Here is a 23,387-nt window from a genome sequence, read left to right as displayed (position 1 = left end):
ATCTATGAATGATTCAGAGCTTAATTATAGTCAGACAGAAAAAGAATTATTATCAATATGTTTTGGTATAAAAAAGTTTCATAGATATGTTTATGGTTGCAATGTTGATGTTCAAACAGATCACAAACCAATTGTATCAATTATGTCAAAACCAGTTTGTAAAATAGGATCTCCTCGTTTGAAACGCTTAAGATTGAAATTATTTACATATAATTTGAATGTATATTATGTACCAGGAAAGTTATTACATTTCGCTGACATGTTATCAAGAAATTGTCTAAGTATTACAGAAAATGATAATCAAATGTCACAAATAGTACACTCTGTTACTGTACACTTGCCTATGTCAAAAGAAAACTTTGTTAAGAAAAAGGAAATGGAATATAAAATAGGAGATAAGGTAGTTCATAAGACTGATAAAGACAAATTTTGGAGAAAAGGTATTATTGTGGGAAAATGTAAAGAACCTAGATCTTATTGGATACAAAAGGAGGGAGAAGATAGGAAAATAAGAAGGAATATTAAACATATAAAGAAATCTTTTTCAGATTGTAAAAGTGCAAATAAACTCAATCCTTTTTTATCTAATTATAATGAAGATTTTGATCAGGAATCTGATATAAATCTAAATGTTCCCATTTCACCTAGACCTGTAATAACCTGTAGGAATCAAGTACCACTAAGTGTAACTACTAGATATGGTAGAACTACTAAGCCTAGAAGGGTGTTAGATCTGTAAGCTAAAGGGGAAGGTGAAGTATGTCAATGTCAATGTCAATGTGTGATGTTGATTAATCTATTAATGTTACTTTCTCTCTTGTTAATTATCTGTCATTGTGTAAGTTTATAAGCTTCCTAATAAATATTAAATATAAAATATAGACTGCATATTATTTTAAAATATCATATAAAACAATGGTGACAATATTGTGGATACATTATCCAAAATCAATATTGCTCTTAGTAATCTTTCAGTATATTTTTCTTATGTAAATTTGGAAATCAGTCCTTCTAAAAGCAAAATGGTAGTGTTTAGTAATAACAATTTAAATATAGACTCATCTAGTCAGGTGAAATATATGAGCGCTATTATTCCAGTAGAGCCAGAAGCAAAATTTTTAGGTGTAATATTTCAAAATAATTTAAGTTTTAAAAAATATGTCGATTGTGTAACAGATAGAGCCATGATGTCCACTAATATTCTCAGATCTTTGGTCGGCACTACTTGGGGAGCAGACCCTAAAATTCTGTTAATTCTTTACAAGTCGCTGGTCCGAACGCATTTTGAATATGCGTTCTTCTGTTTTTGTAACAAAGAAAAATATGTTGATAAATTAGAAAAACTCCAAAATATAAATTTAAGATTAATTTTGGGAGCCATGAGCACATCACCAATAAATTCGTTGCAAGTTGAATGTAATATACCCATTGCCGTTACGTTTTGAATTGCTAAAACTTATGTTTTTACTGAAACTTTATTCTGTTCATGATAACCAATTATTACATAAATTAAAAAATCCATCCTCTCCTAATAATTTCCTCTCTAATAATATAACTGAAATTATTAAAAGTCTACATAACTCCAACATATTTATTAATCAGAAATTAGTTCACAATAGCAATTCATATGATTGTAATTTTTTTAAAACCCCCATTTTTATAAATAAGAATTTACATAATAAATATGATGTCTATGATTACATATCTCAATGGAACAATTATAGGCATATGTATACGGATGGTGCTAAAAATAAAGACTGCACGGCTATTGCTGTTTATGATGCCAAGGAAAAAATATCATTCGGTACAAAAATATCGAATAAAGCGAGCATATTTACTGCTGAAGCTTACGCTATTATCTCAGCGCTAGACTATATTGGTGAAACAAACAATAATGATAAATGGGTCATATTAACGGACAGCATGAGTGTCTTGTTGGCCCTTGCGAATGTTTCTTCTAGTAAAACATCTTTCGTTATACAAAATATTCAAAGGAAAATATATGATTTTAAAAAACGGCTTAATATGGATATTAATCTTATCTGGACTCCAGCTCACGTTGATGTCACTGGCAACGAAAAAGCTGATGAACTGGCTAGGTTCATCACAAACTGTCAAATTCAAGGAAAAGAAAAATACATGTTAATCCCAGCTTCAGATTTTATCGTTGAAATAAGAAAAACAATTAAAACTAAATGGAAACAACAGTGGGAAGAATCTATAAAAGTTAAAGGGAAATGGTTCAGAGAAATACAGCAAGAATTTAAAAAGCCATGGTTCGTTCAAGGAAAATATGTGGAAAGAAAATTTTATTCAATTTTATGTCGTCTTAGAATTGGACATGGAAGATATAAAAAGCATTTGCATAGGATGAAAATGGTTTCGTCTCCTATATGTGATTATTGTTCTGCCGACGAAGATCAATCATTAGATCACTTGTTTTTTGAATGTCAACATTTCGCAATCCAGCGATTAATATTTATTGATAAATTGATCAATATATATGATAAAATGGAGATCCCGCGCTCCATCCAGAATTTATTAAAGAACACAGAAACATACAAACCCATTTTCGAGTACGTAAGAACAACATTTCAAGATATATAACTACTGAAGACAAGTATTAGAAAAAAAAAAAAAACGAAAATATTACTGAAGACAATGGCTGTATGGGCTGAGTCCTTTTGCCTTTCCCTAAAAAGGGAAAAACAGAACCAAAAAAAAAAAAAATCGGATGGGCAAAATCACAAATTTTGAATAGTGAACTTGTTTTTATTGCTTAAAACTCAAAATCTTAATAAATATGGCATTATATTAAATAACTTAATTTTCACATTTAATTATGACCAAGTAAGTCTTTGTTATACATATATAGTTTTCTTCTTTTATATTTTGCATTGATAATATTACAAACACAGAATTAATAATAATATTTCTTTGAGTTATTTCTTTTAAATTTCAGTCTTTACTTCGATATTAGGGATGATCAGTGGCCGTTGGTATATGATGAAAAATACAATGTATCAGTTTTTGGTCTTGAAAGATTTCATGTATTCGATGCTAAGAAATGGCGTAACATTATTCAAGTAAGTATCTTGGACGTTAATTATTGCGTGGTCAGATAATTTCTGACCACGCAATAATTAACGTCCAACTCTTAAATCATCTATAACAACAGTTGGAAACTTTTTGAAATAAAAGAATTTCCATTAAACAAATATTATTATAACAAGGATAATTAGTAATTAATTTACTTAAAAACTATTTTATGAAACAATAAAAAACACAAAAAACAAAATTGTGAGTTTTTAATCCAATTCTTTATCCTGCACCTCTGTTTTAAATAAAATTAACCAAAAGTATTTAAAGTTAAAGCAAAATAAATTAACTTCATATTTGCATTTATAATTAAGGTAAATTAGGTAAATTAGGTATTTAATTAGTTAATAGTTACATAAATTATTTACATTGATAATCACAACTTTGAATGGATTAATTTAAAAATATATTTATCAACTTTATTTATTTAATAAATTTATTATAGTCCTTGAACTGTAGTAATTAATTTTTTACATCATGAATGTAGGAGGCTATGTGTATATATATATCTGTTTATTATGATTTTTAAAATAACAATGGAGTGTCCATTGTTATTTTAGATATAATTAATATTGGTTATTTATTTTATTTAATAAGTGATAGATGGGTGACTTACACACACTATGTATACAAATAGACTATTACATTATCAATAATATAAAACAAGTAATTATTAAAGATCAAGGACAATACTTGCCTTATTAATTTATGACTTGTCCAATATTTCATTTCAGTATTTAAAAGATGCAGATTTCATAACAGATGCCTGTTTAGTGAAGCCACTTCCAGCGAAAAAGAATGATCTTCTTGTTGTTCACACTAAAAGATACCTCAAGTCTTTAAAAGTAAGGAATAATTGAACTGAAATTTAAGTGTAAATATGCTATATTATTTTATCATGAAAATAATCAAATTTTACATACAAATGCATGTGTGAGTGTAATGCAAGTATGATTCTTTATGTAAAGCAAGTTATGAAACTGATGAAAGGAAATGAAATGATATTATGGATCTCTGTGGCTTATGGTTGTGTCTACTTTTCTTTAAAAAACTAGGTATAATATATGTATATAACTAGGTATATATGTATTATTATGTAGATGTACACCATATATGTACATTTCTTTTATACCACACTGGTGGCAAGCTAATGTAAGTGGTTATTGTATAATGTATATATCAAAATATTTGATTGGTGATATGTGAAATACATTATATTTCTTTGCAGTGGAGCACCAATGTGGCGATAATAGCTGAGGTACCTGTAGTAGCTTGTCTGCCAAATATGTTTGTACAGTGTGCATATTTGAAGCCAATGAGGTAATAGATCTTTGTATTTCTTAACACAAGTTTCTGCTATTGCAGCAATAGCTGTTTCTTTATTTGTATCATACATTATGCTAATTAACCTAATACTGCATAATATTAAGTATCTTGGAAAGTTCAATAGATATACATCACAACATTTCATAAGGAGAATCCATGGAGTTTAACCAGATTTTTGAATTGTTTGAAATGGAACCACTTTTATCCTTCATAATGATAATAACGTCACATCAATTGTGTATATTCAACTTGATTAGATGTATAAAGTACCTTGTGTTGTTTAGAGATGGGGTTGGTAGTGAGAATTGACCTTTAGTAAAACTCTTACTTTACCTACCTTAATAACTTGTCTGATGCCTCCTCTCAGTTTGAATTGAATATTTTTGACTTCTACTGAGGTAACAATAACTTTAAGATTAGCCTTTTTGTTATTAATTTGCGACCTTGCTTTGGATGGATGCATTACAAATCTTTGAATTTCTCGGCTGGTTGTATACTATAACACACATGTCTTATACATATAAACCTTCCTCTTGAATAACTCTATCTATTGCTGAAAACTAGAAACAAGGGAACAGACAGTGGCGACTTTGTTTTATATAAAATTAATTGTTTTATATCTAAATTTATAAAGTGATTTGGTTTTTATCCAGATTACAAACTGGAGGGTCAGTATTAGCAGGCAAGCTGGCTTTGGAGAGGGGATGGGCGATTAACGTGGGAGGTGGGTTTCACCACTGTAGCAGCGATAAAGGGGGTGGGTTCTGCCCTTACGCCGATATTACCTTGCTTATACGATTCCTCGTCATGAATGGCTTGATACAGAATGCAATGATTGTTGATTTGGATGCACACCAGGTTGGTAACAGAATAGCAGATTTTTATAGATTAAACAAAAAATAGGTTTAGCATTTTAATAGGTATTGAATGAGTGAATGTTATAATTTAATATTTGTGTCATAGGATATTTGACACAAATATTAAATATGTCGCGAACTTTCGTTAAACAATCTAGTGACGGTAGATGAAGAAAAAACTGCTGTCACCTATCTACATTGACATCGCTGTTACTCCAGTCAACTCGTGACCACGGCTAGTGCAACCTAGTCGAAACGTCGAGAGGCGTAAATACCTTTATTTTCCATAAAATTATTCGTGTTAAGACCCGGTTAATAATTTAAATAATTTTAAATGTTTGGAAAAGAATGACTGAAAGTTTATATATTTGGTTACTACACTTACCCCTAATTGTTTTAGATAAAAAATAACCTATCATTCAGATACATTGAATTATTTAGTCATGAAAAGGATTTATGTTAGAAACAAACAGACAGACAGACAGACACAATATAAAATTTATAATAATAGTTTACATAAGTATAATTTGCTCTTTGAATATATTTTTTGCTCAGCTATCTTAATATTACTTTTAAGTTATAACGTTTATTTAAAGGGCAATGGTTACCAACGTGACTTCCTCGGTGTACCAGAAGTATACATAATGGATATGTATAACCGTAACATTTATCCTAAAGATAAAGAGGCCAAGCAAGCAATACGAAGAAAGGTTGAACTTGCCAACAGAGTTGAAGATTTAGAGTATATGCTCAAGTTGAGACAGTAAGTAAACTTTCAGAATATATTGTATGTTTGTGATCACTATATGAAGTCTAATGAATTTTCAGAATGCAGTAATTTTTTTTATATAAAACTGAAATCAGTATTAGGTTATAAGGGTCAGCTTTTCTAGGATTCAAATAACATCGTCATATATATAAATAATGTGGTAAAAAAGGGTAACTTCACCCTTAACAAACTAAATTCGACTTCCTTGTCACACCTAGCCATTTTTTATGTAACAAAAATAGCAGCCTATAATAATAACAATCCAGGATAATTCACACATCGCAATCTAGTCTCAAGCTAAGCACAGTTTGTGTTATGGCCAGACAACCGATATAAATATCGATGATAATTATTTATTTATTTATGTTTTGGTTACATTTGTTGAATGTGTACAATAAAGAGGTAATATTGTTTTCAGAAATCTAAAGGCTGCACTAAAAGAGTTTAAGCCAGATATTCTGGTGTACAATGCTGGCACTGATATTTTGGATTCTGATCCTCTTGGTCATATGCGGATTAGCGAAATTGTAAGTTCAAATCTTTACTGGTGTTACAAACTAGCATATTTATGTTTATCCTGTACTAATATAATAAATGCCTATGTAAAAACTGTATTCTTCAACTAACTACATCTAGGGATGTGTAAAAAATTGAGGAAACATTTATCACATAATTAGTCTATGTATATATTGTGACGTGTCCACCCGTGATCAGGATGTTTGTAACAGCGTTTAAATATCGGGAACTCTGAAATAATATTATCATCTTTTTACGAAATGCAGTAGTTTGTGATTGTGGATGGCTGAGTGGATGTTTGTAATTCTTTCACGTAAACACTATTGAATGAAACTACAATAGCTTATACGAGCATATCAGAATAACACATAGGCTATAAATTTCACCCGGTTGAAACTATGGGCACAGGTACAGCTGGTGGTAAATATAAATAGATAGATAAGAATTTTTATTTGTATCTTAGTACACTCATATAGGTTTAATTACAAATAGTATATAATACAGATTATTTAAACCAATGCAATACATAACCTGCATGTGTGTGCTAGAGCAATACAAAATGGCTCATCGCTCAGTGTGGAAAAACACTCAAGGTGCAAAACACTGATTTTCAGCTATGTCCTCAGAATGTACTTTTAAAAACTAACTGAATTAACTTAAAAACAATAAAAAAAAAACCGAACGAAACAATGTGTGTATGATTGTACAACATTATTTTTAGGGAATCATAAAACGCGATGAATTCGTGTTTGAAATGTGCAAAGAACAAAACATTCCAATAGTAATGCTCACCAGCGGCGGGTACCTGAGGAACACTGCAAAGATTATAGCCGATTCGATACTCAATCTGCACAGGAAGGGACTGATAACCGGCACGTATGGTGATAATGGTGATGAAGGTATTTGAATTTCCAACAGATTATGTAAGGGCTGAAACATACTAGGTACTTTTAGGGGTTGTTTCGAACATATTTCTCTGCATTCCTCTAACAACAATCATCTAATAAACTTATTTTAAATATTAGAAAGGTTTTGTCCTGTACTTAATAACTATTTTGTTGTTTTGTAAGAATGGTGACAAAACATTGTAATAGTGAAAATTGGGTTTTTGTGATTTTAGTTTAGTATAATAAGATATAAGGATAGTCTCTGCAAACTAAATTCATATTTATAATTTAGTTTCTTACTAGACTTCTACCACTATTTTTAAACGACTCTAAAAATCACCATATTTAATAATAAAAGTGTATTTTTCTAAATTACTCATTACGAATATGTGTGTATGCTTTGAACTTAGCTAATTATGAATCTATTTGGATGAATTTCTAATTTATTTTTATTTGTAATCGAAAAATTATTTATATTCGAATGGTGAGTGTTGTTTATTTTTAGACGTAGTTTCTATGTACTTATACTAGAATTGGTATAAACAATTATCTCAAATGAATTTAGTAGATTGCATAGCATATATAGAGAAACCGAAGATTGATGATAGTAGAGTCAAAGATATACTTTCTTCTTTTAACTCGTTACTCCCTTCTCCACGCATCACTGCTATGGGAGCTATGTGTTTAACATAGGCAACCCTTGATCGCATAGCGTCCAGTGGTTGTCAAAGGTAGGCGTACTTAAATAAGTGTTATTATTACACAAAATATTATTTAAATGATAATGTATTTTATATAATATTTGTCTGATTAGTAATGTAATTTAAAATGACATAATTTTGAATAATGCTAACATTCACAAAATATTATTGTAATTTTTTCCACACCAGAAACGGTAGGACATGTTTGGAATAATAATAATTTTAAGATTGGTTCGAGGAAATAAATTGAATTGAATCAGACGGTTCACAATGAATGGATCCATTAGTATTAGTGGATGCAGTTGTAAGAGTTTCTATGCATAGAGTACTAAAATCCTTTGCATCGATGTGGAATGTGGGTGCCTACTTCGAATGTACAATGTACGTATATAAATACTATATACATATTTTTTAGTAGGAATGTCTATCTCAGTAGTTTATGTTATCGAAGTGTCGGAACGATACAGATAAGTGGATGCAATTGTAAGAGTTTCTATGCAAAGAGTCTTAAAATGCGTTGCATTTGATTCGACAGCGTTAACTGTGGGTACCTACTTTAAATGTACTAAAGTACTTATATAAATAGTATATATTTTTTGAGATGCGTCCGTGTGATGTCGATTAGTGGATGCAGCTGTATGTGTTTCTATGCAAATAGAACTAAAACCCGTACCTACCTGTGAGTACCTACTGCAAACGTACTAAAGTACTTATATAAATATTACATTTATTTTGTGATAACCTTGTGTATATGTACGAAATGGATGCAATCGTAAGTGGCAAAGAGAACCAAAATCCTTTGCGCTCTTGGCAGTGGAATGTGGGTACCTACTTATAATTAAATATTATATTTATTTTGTGATAATGTCGATCTCATTAGTTATACGAAGGCGATACAGATTAGTGTCTGCAGCTGTAAGAGTTTCTATGCAAAGAATACTAAAATCCTTTGCATCGATGTGGAATATGGGGGTGCCTACTTCAAATGTACTAAAGTGCTTATATAACTATTATATATTTTTTGTGATAATCTCGATCTCAGTAGAAATACGAAGTGCCAATTGTTTTATAATCGTTGCAAATGTAATTTGCCTCGTTAAATGAATCTAAGTTTTCTAGATCTCCATTGATATATGTGATATATTTATTTTATATATGTAGTTGCTTCTAATATTTATATTTCTAAATAAATACTATTTTTCCCATATATATGGTTTCATTCAATAACATCACTTACGTACAGGGTTTCTGGAAGATAGGATCCCTTTTATCTATCCTTATCCTTTTTAAAGATTGTATCACATTATTAGAAGTAGATATAAATAAATTACGGTCTCGGTGGTGTGGCGGTTTTGGTCACTACCTAATGTAACTAATAGCGGGTTCGATTCCTTGCATGATAAAAACATTTCTATTTATGGGTATGTATGTAACTTTCAGTGTGTTTTATGCATTTACAGAAAATGTAATGTAATGTACGCATAGTACAAGTTCTGCTTCAGTTTGGAACTAGATGGCGTTGTGTGCATTTTCAGGTTTCTGTTATGAAATGAAAGACAATATAGAATATATTTTTTTATGTAACGATTAACAAGGAATCACGTTGTAACAAATAAAAAATTAACGTTGCAAATAATCTAATAATTAAATAAGAGAGAATTTTCAGTCACGTGTATTTACCAATTACTAAAATTTGATTCGTAAGTGTTTAAAAAAATCAGGTGATTGCGAGGCTATTCACTAAGGAAACACCTTTTGATTTTGCAATAATGACAAATTATTATCATAAGAGGACTACTTGACCCTGAAAACGTTGATGGTAGGGTCAAAATGTAGGGTTGTATGTATTTTTTAATGCCGAATCGTAAAATCATACATTTAAAAAAATGTCATAATAAAAAGAAATATTTAGGTATGGGTCACCCTTATCTTTGAGGGGTATGAGAAATAGATGTTGGACGATTCTCAGACCTTCACCTACCCGATATGCACACAAAATTTCATAAAAATCGGTAAAACTGTTTCGGCGGAGTTTGGTAACAGACACCGCGACACAGGAATTTTATATTTTTAACAGGATAAAAATTTTGGTATTATCAAAAACAATTGACAGAATCTGGTGTTGAAGTATGAATCAAAATATAGATACCTATGAATAATACTTGACTCTGAAGTGTTTAATTAATTCATTAAAGTACCGAAGTCATAACACCATTTAGCGGTTGTGGGATAATAAATAACTCAGTCGTTGACCGATCGAAATATATACATATTGTTATCAAGCTTCGGCAGATTGGGTCAATTTGATAATATTTGGCTAATTCGGCAATATTGGGGAAAAATACTGAAGCACAGTTTTTGCTACGAAATAAATTTTTAATTAATAGAAGCAAAAAAAGTAATACGATACAATGAATGAAACGCTATTCAGCATTATTTTTATATTGCACAAAATTTGTCATTAAAGCTATAAAGTATAATCTAGAGTGTTGATAAATACTTAGGTCCGTGGAGATGCGACTACCTACTTATAGTATGTATGTATATGTGAACACTTTGGGACCTTGTCATAGTAATATTCTTAACCATATCAAAAACATTATTGTAATGCTGTCATTACGACAAAAATACAAAACTGTTTAATATATAAACAATTTGGGACCTTGTTACAGTAATATTTTTGACCATACCAACATTACTATAATATTAATATTACGACGAAATACAAAACTGTTTACATGTTAGGGCAGGCGCTGTACACACGTTGTTATCTGCCTAAATAGAACAGAATTGTATTCCGTAAAAGTCCCTTCACATGAACATTTTAAATAGACCAATTGGGGCCAAAATTTCTAAATTATTTTGTAACGACAACTACATATTTGTTATAATGCCAATAAACTACTGGTATATAATGCCATATTAACAGCAAGCAACATGAAATTGTTAGGTATCTTTGAAAACAGTTATGCAACACAGGAGCGTACCCATCTAAACCAAGGGGAGGAAGTTTGCTTTCGGCCGAATGGCAAGTTAGTTTTTCTCCTGGTGCAGACGTCAAATATGTATTAATTAGTAAGTCAAATATTATAATAGGTCTGGTCGTAGTTTTTTATGCGTAATATATTGTAACAAATATAATCATCAGCTGCTGTCCCCCACTCTCTTTCTGGGTATGTCTATGATCTAGTATGTAATACTTTAAGTATTAGACTGCCCGTGTACCTAAGGTTCGTATCATGTCCGCTGTGAAGTGACTGGCAATTTTCCTTCGTGTGCAAAAACCCCTATTCAGAATATCTACATGTATAGATATTATATGATATTTTTTTTTATCTAGTGGTCGTGTTGAACTGTGAGTAATAATCGTCTGTTGGTATGTTGTTGTACATTACATCGCGGTAATATTTTTCCTTTTCCTTCTGTTGTAGAGCCAGCAGCTGGTTTTCCTCCATGAGCTGACGGGCGATGTCTCTGTTATGAGATACAAATACGTATTTAAAGTAACTGTTACCTAGATTATTACTTGTGGTTAGATATATCCTATGTGCCCGAATTTTAATAATACAGTTAAAATTTCATTAACATTGGATCAGTCGGTTAGCCGTGAAATGGTAACAAACCAAAATATATAATACAGACTGACAGACACTATCGTATACTAATATTATTAATAAAAAGTTGTAGTGTGTTTGTTTTTCTGTCTAAACGACTTGGCTTAATAAAATTCTACATGAAGATCTTAAGACAGTCTGTATCAAGAGGTCAGGAACATAAGCTATCTCTTACCGCAAATAATCTGTGAGCGGGTGAAATTGGGTATGAAAATAAGTGTACATAAAGTCGCGGGTAACAACGTTTTTTATAATATTAATATGAAGTAGAATGGATAATAATGCTGATTCTACTCGTAGTGAGTAGTTTTTTTCCATATTTTTACATGAATCAGCAAATCATGTGCTGCTTTGTTCGGCCTGTTGTATGGGCCACTTTTCATCTGACGTTATAAGTGATTATTTAGACATAATATAACAAATAATATATGCAGTATTTACAAAAATGAATGCCTGAGCTACATATATGATTGAGCTACATAGTAGAATGGCAGGAAAGGTAGAAAAAATCCCGAAGAATTATGTTTGCAGATAAAGAAATGATTTGTAGGTATTGTTTTACATAAAGTCGAAGCGTAATGGAAATTATTCTATATTATTAGCTTGATATTAAAATACCTTCTTGTTCTTTGATTGGCGATGTCTTGGCGCGCGACTTCTCTTTGTATAGATTTGGCCAAGGCTTGCCATTCAGCGTCCATTTTGTCTTGTTCATCTCTTTTAGCCTGAAAGGAATGTAATAAGATGTTTCTTCAGTTGTAGCACTAAGAAATCTCAACGGTAAATGATTGGTCAAATTTTAAAGTGCTATACCTATTAAACCTAATTAAGTGATTCACAACAGAGAGCATAGAGGTAGACTTTGTAAAAAAAAGCGTCTGGCGTAGCTATTTCAGGCGAGGGAAAGGGGATTGTTAGTAATAACATGATGCTACGATGGGCTAACTGAACTCACCTAATGCTCATTTATACCATTATCATCACCATCATCATTAAAAAAACCTATTTCAGCCGCCAAGATAAGACACAAAATTATAGGAAAAAAGTCGTAACATCTTAGTCATCACATGATTACATCATGTTACCTCTATATTTATTATATAGTAACCAGGACGACATGAACATTACTTAAAATCGTATTCGGAACTGTCCCTTTGTATTGCAAACTCCTTTGTATACATATTGACTTGAATGCGAACGCTACGTAACAGTACTAATGTTTACTTACCTAGTGTGTTATATTATTTTTATAGGATAGTGTTCAGTAAGTTCTAACATATTGTTCTAATATCTTGGAATAATGGAACCATTCCACTATTGTATTTACCTTAGCTGCCGCCATTTGTTCCTTTTGTGCTGCGTAGAATTTCTTGAGTTCCTCCTGATTCATCCCTTTGTACATAAAGCCAATAGCTCTGAAACAAAAGTTAAATTAGATCAGTGTAAGTAAACAAATTAATCATGCCAACCAAGTAATTTCTTAGAATCTGTATAATAAGATGAAGAGATAAGATTTTTTATAATTTTGCTTGATTCGCTGTTCTTTTTTATATTTATTAATTGCATATATTTGGATTTACAAATTCTTAGGCTTCTGCTGTGATTTGATATAATCTTTATATATACATATATATTTATATATTTTTATTATAATAGACTTTATATCGGTCTGAAGGCACGGCTAGAGATCTGAACCTTGGTTTAGGCCGTCATAATTGAGATATACGTCGGTCATCAATTCGACATTTTCTTAAAAAATCTACTTTTAGATTTTTCCACGAATATTTTTATAATTTACAATGTTGTAATTTACATTTTAGGAAAATTGTACTATTTAAATTAGTAGAATAGTAGATTAATTTAGAAGATAATAACCATATAATAACTTAAAAAAAAGAGTTAATGCTTATCTATTAAATCGTATCTCATAGAACTGCAATAAGGCTCATCATCATTATCATCTTATTGATATGTGTAGTTTATTTATAATATATATTATATGTATGTATCACAGATAACATAATATGTATGTTATATTTTATTATGTATATATATATCTATAGTATTTAATATATTATATATTTTTATTTAATTAACTAAATTGCGTTTGAGTATCTCTACACTCCCTAAGGTTAGCTAGTAGAGAATACAATTAGCATTAAGCCCGCCTATTGTACAATTCAATGAAGTTTAAATAAATAAATAAAATATAATTGAATCCTTGAAGAGAGGAAGAAGTACTTATTTAACGTTTTTGCGTATTATGTATAATACTAAGACTAGAGAATTGCGTGCAGGTAATTGGATAGGTTTTAGTATATCCCACCTCTGTCATTATAAAAAATAATTGGTATTATGAGTACTCGGGCATTTACTAAGATTTCTCGTGATCGGAATAACACAAAAAATACATCAAGTGATTTCAGGTGTTTTGGGATGATGATATAATAGTAGCTCAGTCGGGCATGTTCACTAAAAATAAATAGTTTCTAGAGAGAAACAACAGACTTAGATGGCATATTGCTAGCAATGGGCTTACTAGTAGGTAGAAATTGGTTCTGTCAAATACTTTGGTAGACTAGTATTGCCTATTTTTTACGAGTAGGTATATGTGTTTTAGTTAAGCTAGACTTTTGGAAAAGGTCAAATGAAGTGTGGTATTAGTCTATTATTGGATTAAAGATTAGTTTATTATGGATGCGATTCCAATAATTGAAAGAACAGTGCCCTGTTTTTACTTCTACTTTCTTAAAAAGATTTCACTTAATGCATCATTTTCTTTTTAATCATTTTAATTAATTAATTAACGTGTGTGTGTTAATGACTATACAGCACCTGTTTTTGCCAAGGGCGCTCTTGGCAACGTCTGGATTCTCTGTGAGCATATCCGAAGTGAGGTTGTTGTACATTTCTGCTGTGTTGTCTGCTTCTTCTTGCTCTTTCATTATCTGCTCCAGTTGTTTCTTTTCCGCTGCCTAATAATATTTTTATTTCGTTAATTTCAGAGATATTAAATACTTACGAATGAACTTGGGAAAATGTTTAAATTTGCAATTGAATGTGATTCATTGATTCGCTTTCGATGACTCTATTTAATTGGTAGCAATATTCCCATATTTCTTTCATACAAATTTTTATAAGATTAAAATATTTCTTTTTCCCCTTTTTAGAAATTTCTCCTATAGATACTGATTATTCAAATTAATCTATTCAATCGATAATCTATTATAGCATATATACGCATAACAGTCAGTAAACATACAAGAAATGCATCTATTGACAGCGGATTTAGAAATATTCAGTGATTTCTCTTTCTTTTGTCATATATTTAATAAATTGTTCTATCTCTATTATATTCTATCATCATTAAATATATCCGAACTGTTCGTTATTTCAAAAAGGGGCATACCAGAGCCTCATTGTAGCGTAAATTGGCTTGGCCCAATCTGTAGCGACATTCACGTTCCAACTTGTCCAGTTCGCTGGCACGTTCATCACGAGCTTTTATGGCCATCTGCAGATAACAATAACAATAATTTGTATAATTTCATGATTATTATATTCATAAATTATCTTTACGGCTTTTTTCCTGATGGGGTTGACAACATTTTTGCATTGTCATGTTAAATGCAACGGCGCTGGCGCGGCGCGGTCCTTAGCTGCCGCGCCATTGCGGGATATAATAAAATAAATAAATCCCCTAGTTTAAATATATTATTAACGGTGTATTTTTACAAGCCAGCATATTATCCAATATCAATTAAAGTATTCACAAATACAATTATTAGTAGTTATTAGTAGATAATTGTTACATCAAGCAATGTAGACCTCCGTACGGCATCTCTGGAAACCATTGTAGTTAATTCCTGGTGAATTCACAACGATGGACTAACTGACTTGACTTTATACTCATACTATCATCATGTACTAGTGCTCCAACGACGTATACTGGCAGAGCAGGCGGGTGCACCAATGTGTAGTTATATATCCATTAATAATATACTTATAGTTGAGTTTTTTTTAATTGAGTAAGTTTTACTTTCTGTTTAGACATTATAAACAAACTAATGAGTGTTTCCTTACAGTGTTAAATAGAGTAGAGACATATATTTCTATGTATATATGAAGAACTGAAAACTAAAGCGATGATAACCATGTAAGCGGCTTCGGCCTTTTTTCTTTCTTCTTCAGCTGCCTTCCTCTCTTGAACTTGTTGCTCGAGCCATGAATTCTTTTGCGCTGCCATTATCTTCCGGCGCTCCTCAAAAGCCAGATCCTCACCCTCAAACCTGGTTAGCATAGTGTGCAGTATATATTATATATTAGTAGTTTTTGCTAGCGGCTTCTCTAGAGTTAACTACCGTAATTTAAAGTCTCCTAAAGATTATTGATTTACAAAAAATCATGGAATACATATGTATTAACGGCGAGTATCACGACGAAATATCAAGTCTCAAGTCGGAATATCTACTTATTATTATTTCGCGATGTAATTTTTTATTTACTTTCATTAAATATTTCCCTTAGGAATTGATTTCAGAATTGAAGTTTAATCGTATAGAACAGATTTGGAATATATATTTAATGCATGCGAGTACAATATTTATGCGATTTATTATACTATTTAAGTAATTCATTTTTATTTAGAAAAATTGTGCGAAGATCGTATTTAGTTCCTACTTACAGATTATACGGATGTTTTCTATGGGACGATAATGTGCGATGTAAAGGGCGCCATTTAGTATACGCCAGTAGAAGCTTGATCATCTAGATAAACATATTGTAAAATGATGGACTAACTTTTGAGCACTAGACAAGCCCACCGGCTCTCCATCCGAAGTTCTTGGAGGCAACTGCTTCTTTAGAACATCAGGGTCATTTAAATCAAATTCGCGGCGGTCTTCTGGGCGTTGGTACTTTTGTCGAAACTGGTCAATTTCCACACCGATCCGACGGCGCTCCTGTAAGAATTCATCTATGCTTCTCATAGATATTCTTCAAAACCCTGATCAGCAGTGGTTAGGTTCCTGAGATAAAATGATCTTCATGATAAGCGATATAGCTAGGATAAATCAGTCCATCCATCAATTAAGCTATTTAATGAACTATAACATTAATAATATTCGTTTTTAATTGAATTTAAATGGCAAATAAGTGGCCTAACTAATGGTAATTAGTAACAGTCGCCTAAATAAAGAAAAGCGCAAAGTACTTCATTCCACTCAGCATTGCCATACCGGCGGTATAAGATGTTAAACCTGAAACTGGTCTAAAACTCTGTAATTTCACTACCATATGTCACTCTCCAAGCAAAACATTGCTTGCTTAGAAAAAGTTGTTTTGTAGTTGACTGAAAATGGTGAGATACACGAGATAGACATATCACAAAGTCTGCATTAGTAGACTTTGTGATATGTCTATCTCTGGTATATTCAGTATAGTACTGTGTTGTAAGTACAATACCTCATTCTCTCTAGCTTCTAGTACCACGGCAAGATTGCTGTCCTTGATCATCTGCTGCGCGAACGCGAGATCTCGACGCCGCTGTTCATCATGTTCTACTTGTTTCTCTGCTATTTGACGCTCTAAGAAAGGAACGTCCACCTGCAAACAAAAGGTAGGTACTTATTATCCATACATATAGATTCATGTCATTAAGCCTGTCAATAATTTTTTTTTTTTATTTATACTCTTTATTACACCAATTACAGAACAAAAACAAAAACAATTAAAATAGAAAATATATAATATAATATAATATAATAATCAAAATAATATAATAATAATCAGAGTAGCCAGGGATAATGAAATGTTAAACATTTCGACATTTTCTATATAAAACCAGATTTGATCGGACGATCTGAAATTACTGAGGAAAAATTGGATAGTATAGGGATTACCTTGATTCCTGAAGGGATATAGGAAGGCCGTAGGGCGCTTTTAGGTCGATGGGCTCATTTGCATGAAACGCATGCGGTGCGTATTTTGCAGATTAAATAATAAACATGTTTAGGTGTATAATTGAGGGAAGAGTTAAGAGAGAGCACTTTATCGTAGTTAAAAAACGCAACAGATATCTAAGTACATATATTGAACTATTTAATATAATAACAATAATAATAATCTCAGGACAATTCACACAGCGCCATCTAGATCTAGCGCATGTAGCGTGTGACGTAACATCATTTACAAACAATTATACTCATGAATACAAATGTTTGTGCGTGTTGGATATAGATACACCCATAAAATACAAGAATATAGAAGAATACATCTTATCTTTCTAAACTAACTTCAAAATACCTTTAGCAAATCTTTTTTAAAATCACTTACACCAATTTTTCTATTCCTAGCATTAAAAATTCTGGATCTTCTCTCAAGTTCGCATTGCCTTCTTCGCTCTCTATTCTGTGCTTCCTTACGATCTCTCTCATTACATATTTGCAGTTTCAACATTTTAAAAGATATTTATTTTATCAAAATATTTATAGCAGCTTCAAAAATTCTAATACAAAAGTAACTTTTATTGAATAAATACCTAAATGAATTATTGCGTTGTCATGGATACTTTTTTAGTGATGTGTGGCGTGAATGCGCAATGCAAAGGTCATTTCAAATGAATGCACAGAACGAGTAATGAATCATTAAATTTGGAAGCATATTCTTCGGATACTATATATTTCAGATTAACAGGTTCTTGGGGTAATTGTTGTAAAAAAATTGTTAATTTTGTTGTTTCTTATTTTGCTTATGCTATGTAACTCATATTCTTCGGGTGTAAAGGATGTTGCAAGTTGACAGTCAGGTAGCTTTTCAACACGTAGAACACCAGTTCTTCCCAAACTTGTACTTTGTCATTAAATTTTATATGCCCATATGACTCTGTTACCCTCAAATCAAATTAAAAATGATTTATTCATGTAGGACATTTTAGCCGCTTAAGAACGTCAAATTAAATATATTAAAAAATCCTTTATTAAAATAAACTTAATTTAAGTTCTTTTGAATAGTCATCACAATATTGTTAATCCAGCCCTCATTTCGAAAGCTGTCTCATCACAAGAAGAATGAGCAATAGACTTGGGTTGTGCGTTTTTTAATAATCGTATAATGTATCGACATAATGTATAGCATTATGTCTATTTGGGAAGAAAGTAAATATATTATTATTATTAAATTTCATAAATTTATATTTATACGTTAAGTAAGTACCTATATATAGTAGGTAGTGAAATAAACGAATATTATGAATGTATTAATTGAATTAATGTTTAAATGAATGTATTACCTCAATTGATATATTTAGGTAACATCCATAATCGTCACTATTGTCTGTGAATGGTTAACTATGTAGATACATTTTTAGCTATTTATAGATATTTCTAGCTGGGTCCGCGGTTTTACCTGCTTGAAATTTATCGCCTATGTGCTATTCTGAGGTATAAACTATATTACTGTAAAGTTACAATAAAATCCGTTCAATAAATTTTACGTGAAAGAGTTAAAAACGTCCATCCATACTCACAAACTTTTATGTTTATAATATTAGTAAGATACAAAAATGCTTTTATTAAGCAAATAAAAAAATAAAATAAAATAAAAGTTTTTTTGTAGAAAATATTTAAATTACTATACTAGTCAATAAATTATATTGAGGCCAGTGTAATAATGGTAGATCAAAATACTGATTCCTGTGCTTTTTCTAAGGAGCAGTGGAACGTTAATAATGTTATTGTTATTGCATGGTAGTAATTCCTGCATGTACTTGATGTATAAAGTAATAATTTATTTGTCTATCTATCAGAACAACCATAACAAAAATGACTTTAGTCATTATTCGGACTAAAATCCGTAGGATTAGTCGATTATTTGTCCTGTCATGGTTACAGACAATAATTCTACTGTTTTCTTTTACTCTACTAGTACACAATATCTGTGGTTACCAATCCATACTAATATTATAATTTGGAAAGCAAGTATGTATGTCTATTACCCTTTCACGATTAAACGGCTGAACAGATCATTATGAAATTTGACGTAAAGATAGATTGTATCATGAGAGCTTACAGCTTGTAACTGCTTGTAAAACAGAAATTCCTGTTTCTCTGTTTATAATAATATTGAGAAATGATGTAAGGAATTAAAGAACTTTTATTGTTACGAGTAAGATTTATATTTTGACTACCGTCGGTATGGCCTACTTTAAACAATAAGATACACAGTTCGATTCTTATTAATGGCAATGTCATGTTGCGAGTTATATTACCAGATGCTAACTTATTTTTCATAATAGGTACCTACCTAATAACGATAATAAAATATATGAGATTAAAATTTACTACGCATGGAGTGAAATCAGCGTCTGGAGGGAGCGATGATAATGATTGTAAATTATTTCGAATCTGGACATACGAGTTATTTCTCCAATATAGAGTAAAGAACATAACCAGTAAAAGTTTGAAAGACGTCTTTCCAAACAACTTTGAAATATACCAATTCGTTTAAATTTTCGAGCATGGCAACATTCAAAACGCGCATGTATTTGGCTTTTGTGACCAGTGACTTGCTACAAGACAACTTGGGCGTGTAGCTTGACAAACGTACTCGTAGTAGGCGACGACGAGTGCACGAACAAGGTTATCTGGCGCCCTAACGCTCACTCGCGTTCGAGCTGCGTCGTATAATCTATGGTTCGCATTCGGGAATCGGTCGCCTTAGCGTGTGTTCGTTCCGTGCGTGCGTAAACCGTATTTATAAAACGAGATATTATTAACGTGCCGTACGTTGTGGTTTCGCAATCTGTATTAAATAAACAAAACAGTGTTAATAACGGGATTTGTACATGTACAACGCGTGTTGTGTAATGTGACGTTATTATGACAAGTGTTTTGAAAAAGCCAAAAGGCGCAAAAGTTAAATCTGAATCCATGCTAGAGGACCTGCCGTCGAGATGGGGGAGTTGCTCCCATGTGAATAAAACTGACGACGTCGCCAAGTTGATCAAGTACATCGATGACAATGTTATTGGAAAGGAAAAGTCGTTTTGCGGACCATTTGGTAGACGTAAAGGTAAGAAAATTTAAATTATATAAGGATATTAATTTTGACTATAATATATTTATCTTCAACCTAAGTAAGTGACTTAGTGGGTAAACAGAGACATAAACTTCGGTACCTTGTGGGTCCACCGACTCTACTTATTAGGAGTATTCTTTAAAATTTATATTAAAGTAACTTTAATGTAAGTTTCTGTAGATATATGAATTTATTTTGTATTACCATGTCATTAGATCTAATTTTTATAATTTTAAAAGCGGATAATTCGTTGTAAGTTGCATTGTAAATACTTAATTGTTTTAGAATAATTTGGAAGATGGAAAAGACAATTTAAATTATTTACAAATAGTAATACAGAACTAGATATGTCTATACCTTCATGTTATGGATTTATCCATCTATTTTTGTGCCACGTCCTTACAGGAGAAGCTGCTGAACATAATTTGTGCGTGAGCTTTAGACTCTACGGACTCTACCTTATATGATTTTATATATTTTCACTCTGTTGTTTGTATTTACATAATTTTAATTTAAATGATTATATTATTACTATTTATTTACACTTCCTTCAACTTATTTATATTCAAATTTATTGTCGTATATTCTTAATTATAATATAACTAGCTACTCGCCCCGACTTCGACCGGGTGTACATATATTATTCATATAAACCTTCTTCTTGAATCAACTCTGTCTATTCAAAAGAACGGCTTCAAAATACGTTGCGGAGTTTTAAAGATTTAAGCATACATAGAGATGGACAGACAGCGACAGCTACTTTGTTTTATACTATGTAATGATTTTGTATATATTGAACAGGTATTTATACGAGATGCTATCTCGTATAACTGTAAAAGTAGGGTAGAAACAAAAATTTTGTCTAAGATTTCTAAGCTATATACGTATATATTTTAAAATTTTATAATATTATATAAATTATAGGATACGTTTACGTTTTATAAATACTACATTATGTACTTAATATAGTTACAATTATTAAATTTTAAATATATCATACATATTGAATGATATAATAAACCTCATAGTGAAATACCAGTTTCATATTAATAAAGATAACCCATTCTTTGTACTTTTATTAATATAGCTATTTCGAATGTAATAATTTATCTTTTCGTAACCTAGTCATAGAGGAAGTGTAAATTTAACTTCCATTATCAACAAGTACAGTACAGAGTAAACACGTGCCTCGATTTGTTCACTTGTTTGTCACCAAAATGTATGTCATCGGAACGCTGGGCGCCAAATTATTAGGTCTTGGCACTTGCATATTGGTTAGCTCTGATCAATTACGCTATCATTCTTCAATACCAGTTTCTAATAACATATCTATTTACGTAATATTAGTACATATTGTTTTGTAACTTGTTTTCTGAATAACTTTAATACTATGTTGGACTTTGTACAAAATTATCTGGGTGACCCATCCAGATTACTTTTATTTAAAGTATTACAGTCATCTAGAAACTTTCTTTGTAAAGCTGTGCTTCGGTTTGAAGGTTGAGATATGGCAGTGAAATTACAGAGTACGAAGCCATGACCCCGTAGTCCTCGGAGATAGCAACGCATATGGGATATCAGAGGTGTCACTTGATGATGAGGTATGTGTTGTCCTGTTCACATAATATACGATGTTGCTGCTTATCATAAGCTAGAGTGCCAATTGTTTGCCGTTCCACTTAAAAAGAAAAGTACATTTCTGCTGTAAATGTTAACTATTGATTGAGTTGAGTTTTACTCAATATTTTCCTCATATTTTTCAGTGAAAGGCATTTTGTCGAACAAGCGAAACAGGTTTTGAGGTCGTCAGGACAGACGGGAGCAAAAACCTGGATGTTGTTTTTTTAACTCTCCGTAATTGTTGGCTCGATGCTTACCTGAAGATAAAACGTAGAGCCATTTAAATAATTACATTTTAGAGAGTAAATTGGGCACTGGTTTTAAATATTTTCTTATTCTTCTATTATTTTTAAAAATATTTTTGTACACTTTATTATAAATTAACTATAAATATTCTTTATTCAGAAAAGAATAATTTTAAGCAGTTTCGAATGATATTATTTTATGTATTTTTTGCATATTGTAGTTATGCAAAAAAATATGATATGTCTACAAACTTTTAATAGTAGTGGTCGAAGGTAGTAATGTGGACTCATGACCCTAATACTAGCAATGTACCATGTCAGTTAACCTCCACGCGGTTCCCCCAGGAAACCATCGTGATAAATTCCTGGTGAATTTGTCACGATGGGCTAACTGACCTGACCTCATATTCAGCTTATTATAATAGTGCTCCGCCGGCGTAAACCGTCAGCGCAGGCAGATGCACTATTCCGTTATCATCCATAAAAAATGTGACATTCCTAATCAAATTCTATTTAAAAAAGAATTTATTCATGGACATTTTAGTCTTAGGAAAGTCAAGTTTATTTTATTAATATTTTTTTTATGGTACTGTGAATTAGCTTATTGTCGTTACACAAAGGATGTCAGTCTCGTGTTACACATATAGCTCGATGCATATTAATTTAAAGTGCGGAAGT

The 23,387-nt window shown here is 31.3% G+C and overlaps 4 protein-coding genes across 5 annotated transcripts in view; 3 read left to right on the top strand and 1 right to left on the bottom strand.

Annotated features, from left to right (window-relative positions):
* Positions 1 to 1,728: 1,728 nt before the first annotated feature.
* LOC131842205 (uncharacterized) lies at positions 1,729 to 2,607 on the top strand. Its single transcript, XM_059190736.1, has one exon. It carries the CDS (start codon positions 1,729 to 1,731, stop codon positions 2,605 to 2,607), a length of 879 nt encoding a protein of 292 aa, XP_059046719.1.
* Positions 2,608 to 2,736: 129 nt separating this feature from the next.
* Positions 2,737 to 7,696, top strand: LOC131842203 (histone deacetylase 11). Its single transcript, XM_059190734.1, has 8 exons — positions 2,737 to 2,850; positions 2,963 to 3,086; positions 3,834 to 3,944; positions 4,328 to 4,419; positions 5,079 to 5,283; positions 5,879 to 6,045; positions 6,470 to 6,578; positions 7,289 to 7,696. Exons 1-8 carry the CDS (start codon positions 2,843 to 2,845, stop codon positions 7,472 to 7,474), a joined length of 1,002 nt encoding a protein of 333 aa, XP_059046717.1. The 5' UTR covers positions 2,737 to 2,842; the 3' UTR covers positions 7,475 to 7,696.
* Positions 7,697 to 10,702: 3,006 nt separating this feature from the next.
* LOC131842218 (RIB43A-like with coiled-coils protein 2) lies at positions 10,703 to 18,318 on the bottom strand. The gene is made up of 9 exons (XM_059190752.1): positions 18,103 to 18,318; positions 17,233 to 17,373; positions 16,570 to 16,730; positions 15,923 to 16,058; positions 15,179 to 15,283; positions 14,605 to 14,744; positions 13,097 to 13,184; positions 12,388 to 12,494; positions 10,703 to 11,629 (listed from the first exon to the last, which is right to left on the bottom strand). The coding sequence occupies exons 1-9, from the start codon at positions 18,223 to 18,225 to the stop codon at positions 11,488 to 11,490; spliced, it is 1,143 nt and encodes a 380-aa protein (XP_059046735.1). The 5' UTR covers positions 18,226 to 18,318; the 3' UTR covers positions 10,703 to 11,487.
* Positions 18,319 to 20,369: 2,051 nt separating this feature from the next.
* LOC131842254 (uncharacterized) overlaps positions 20,370 to 23,387 on the top strand; it is a 94,547-nt gene continuing 91,529 nt past the window's right edge. For both annotated transcript variants that reach the window (XM_059190798.1, XM_059190797.1), the window contains exon 1: positions 20,370 to 20,838. In XM_059190798.1, the coding sequence (XP_059046781.1) occupies positions 20,646 to 20,838 (193 nt within the window). In that variant the 5' untranslated portion in view covers positions 20,370 to 20,645. The remainder of the gene's footprint in view (positions 20,839 to 23,387) is intronic.

The sequence above is a fragment of the Achroia grisella genome, unplaced genomic scaffold (genome assembly GCF_030625045.1).
Source record: "Achroia grisella isolate CSIRO2021 unplaced genomic scaffold, CSIRO_AGI_Agris_v1 utg215, whole genome shotgun sequence".
NCBI classification, from domain to species: domain Eukaryota; kingdom Metazoa; phylum Arthropoda; class Insecta; order Lepidoptera; family Pyralidae; genus Achroia; species Achroia grisella.
Note: the sequence above shows the minus strand (reverse complement) of the source record. Positions and strands in the feature narration are given on the sequence as shown.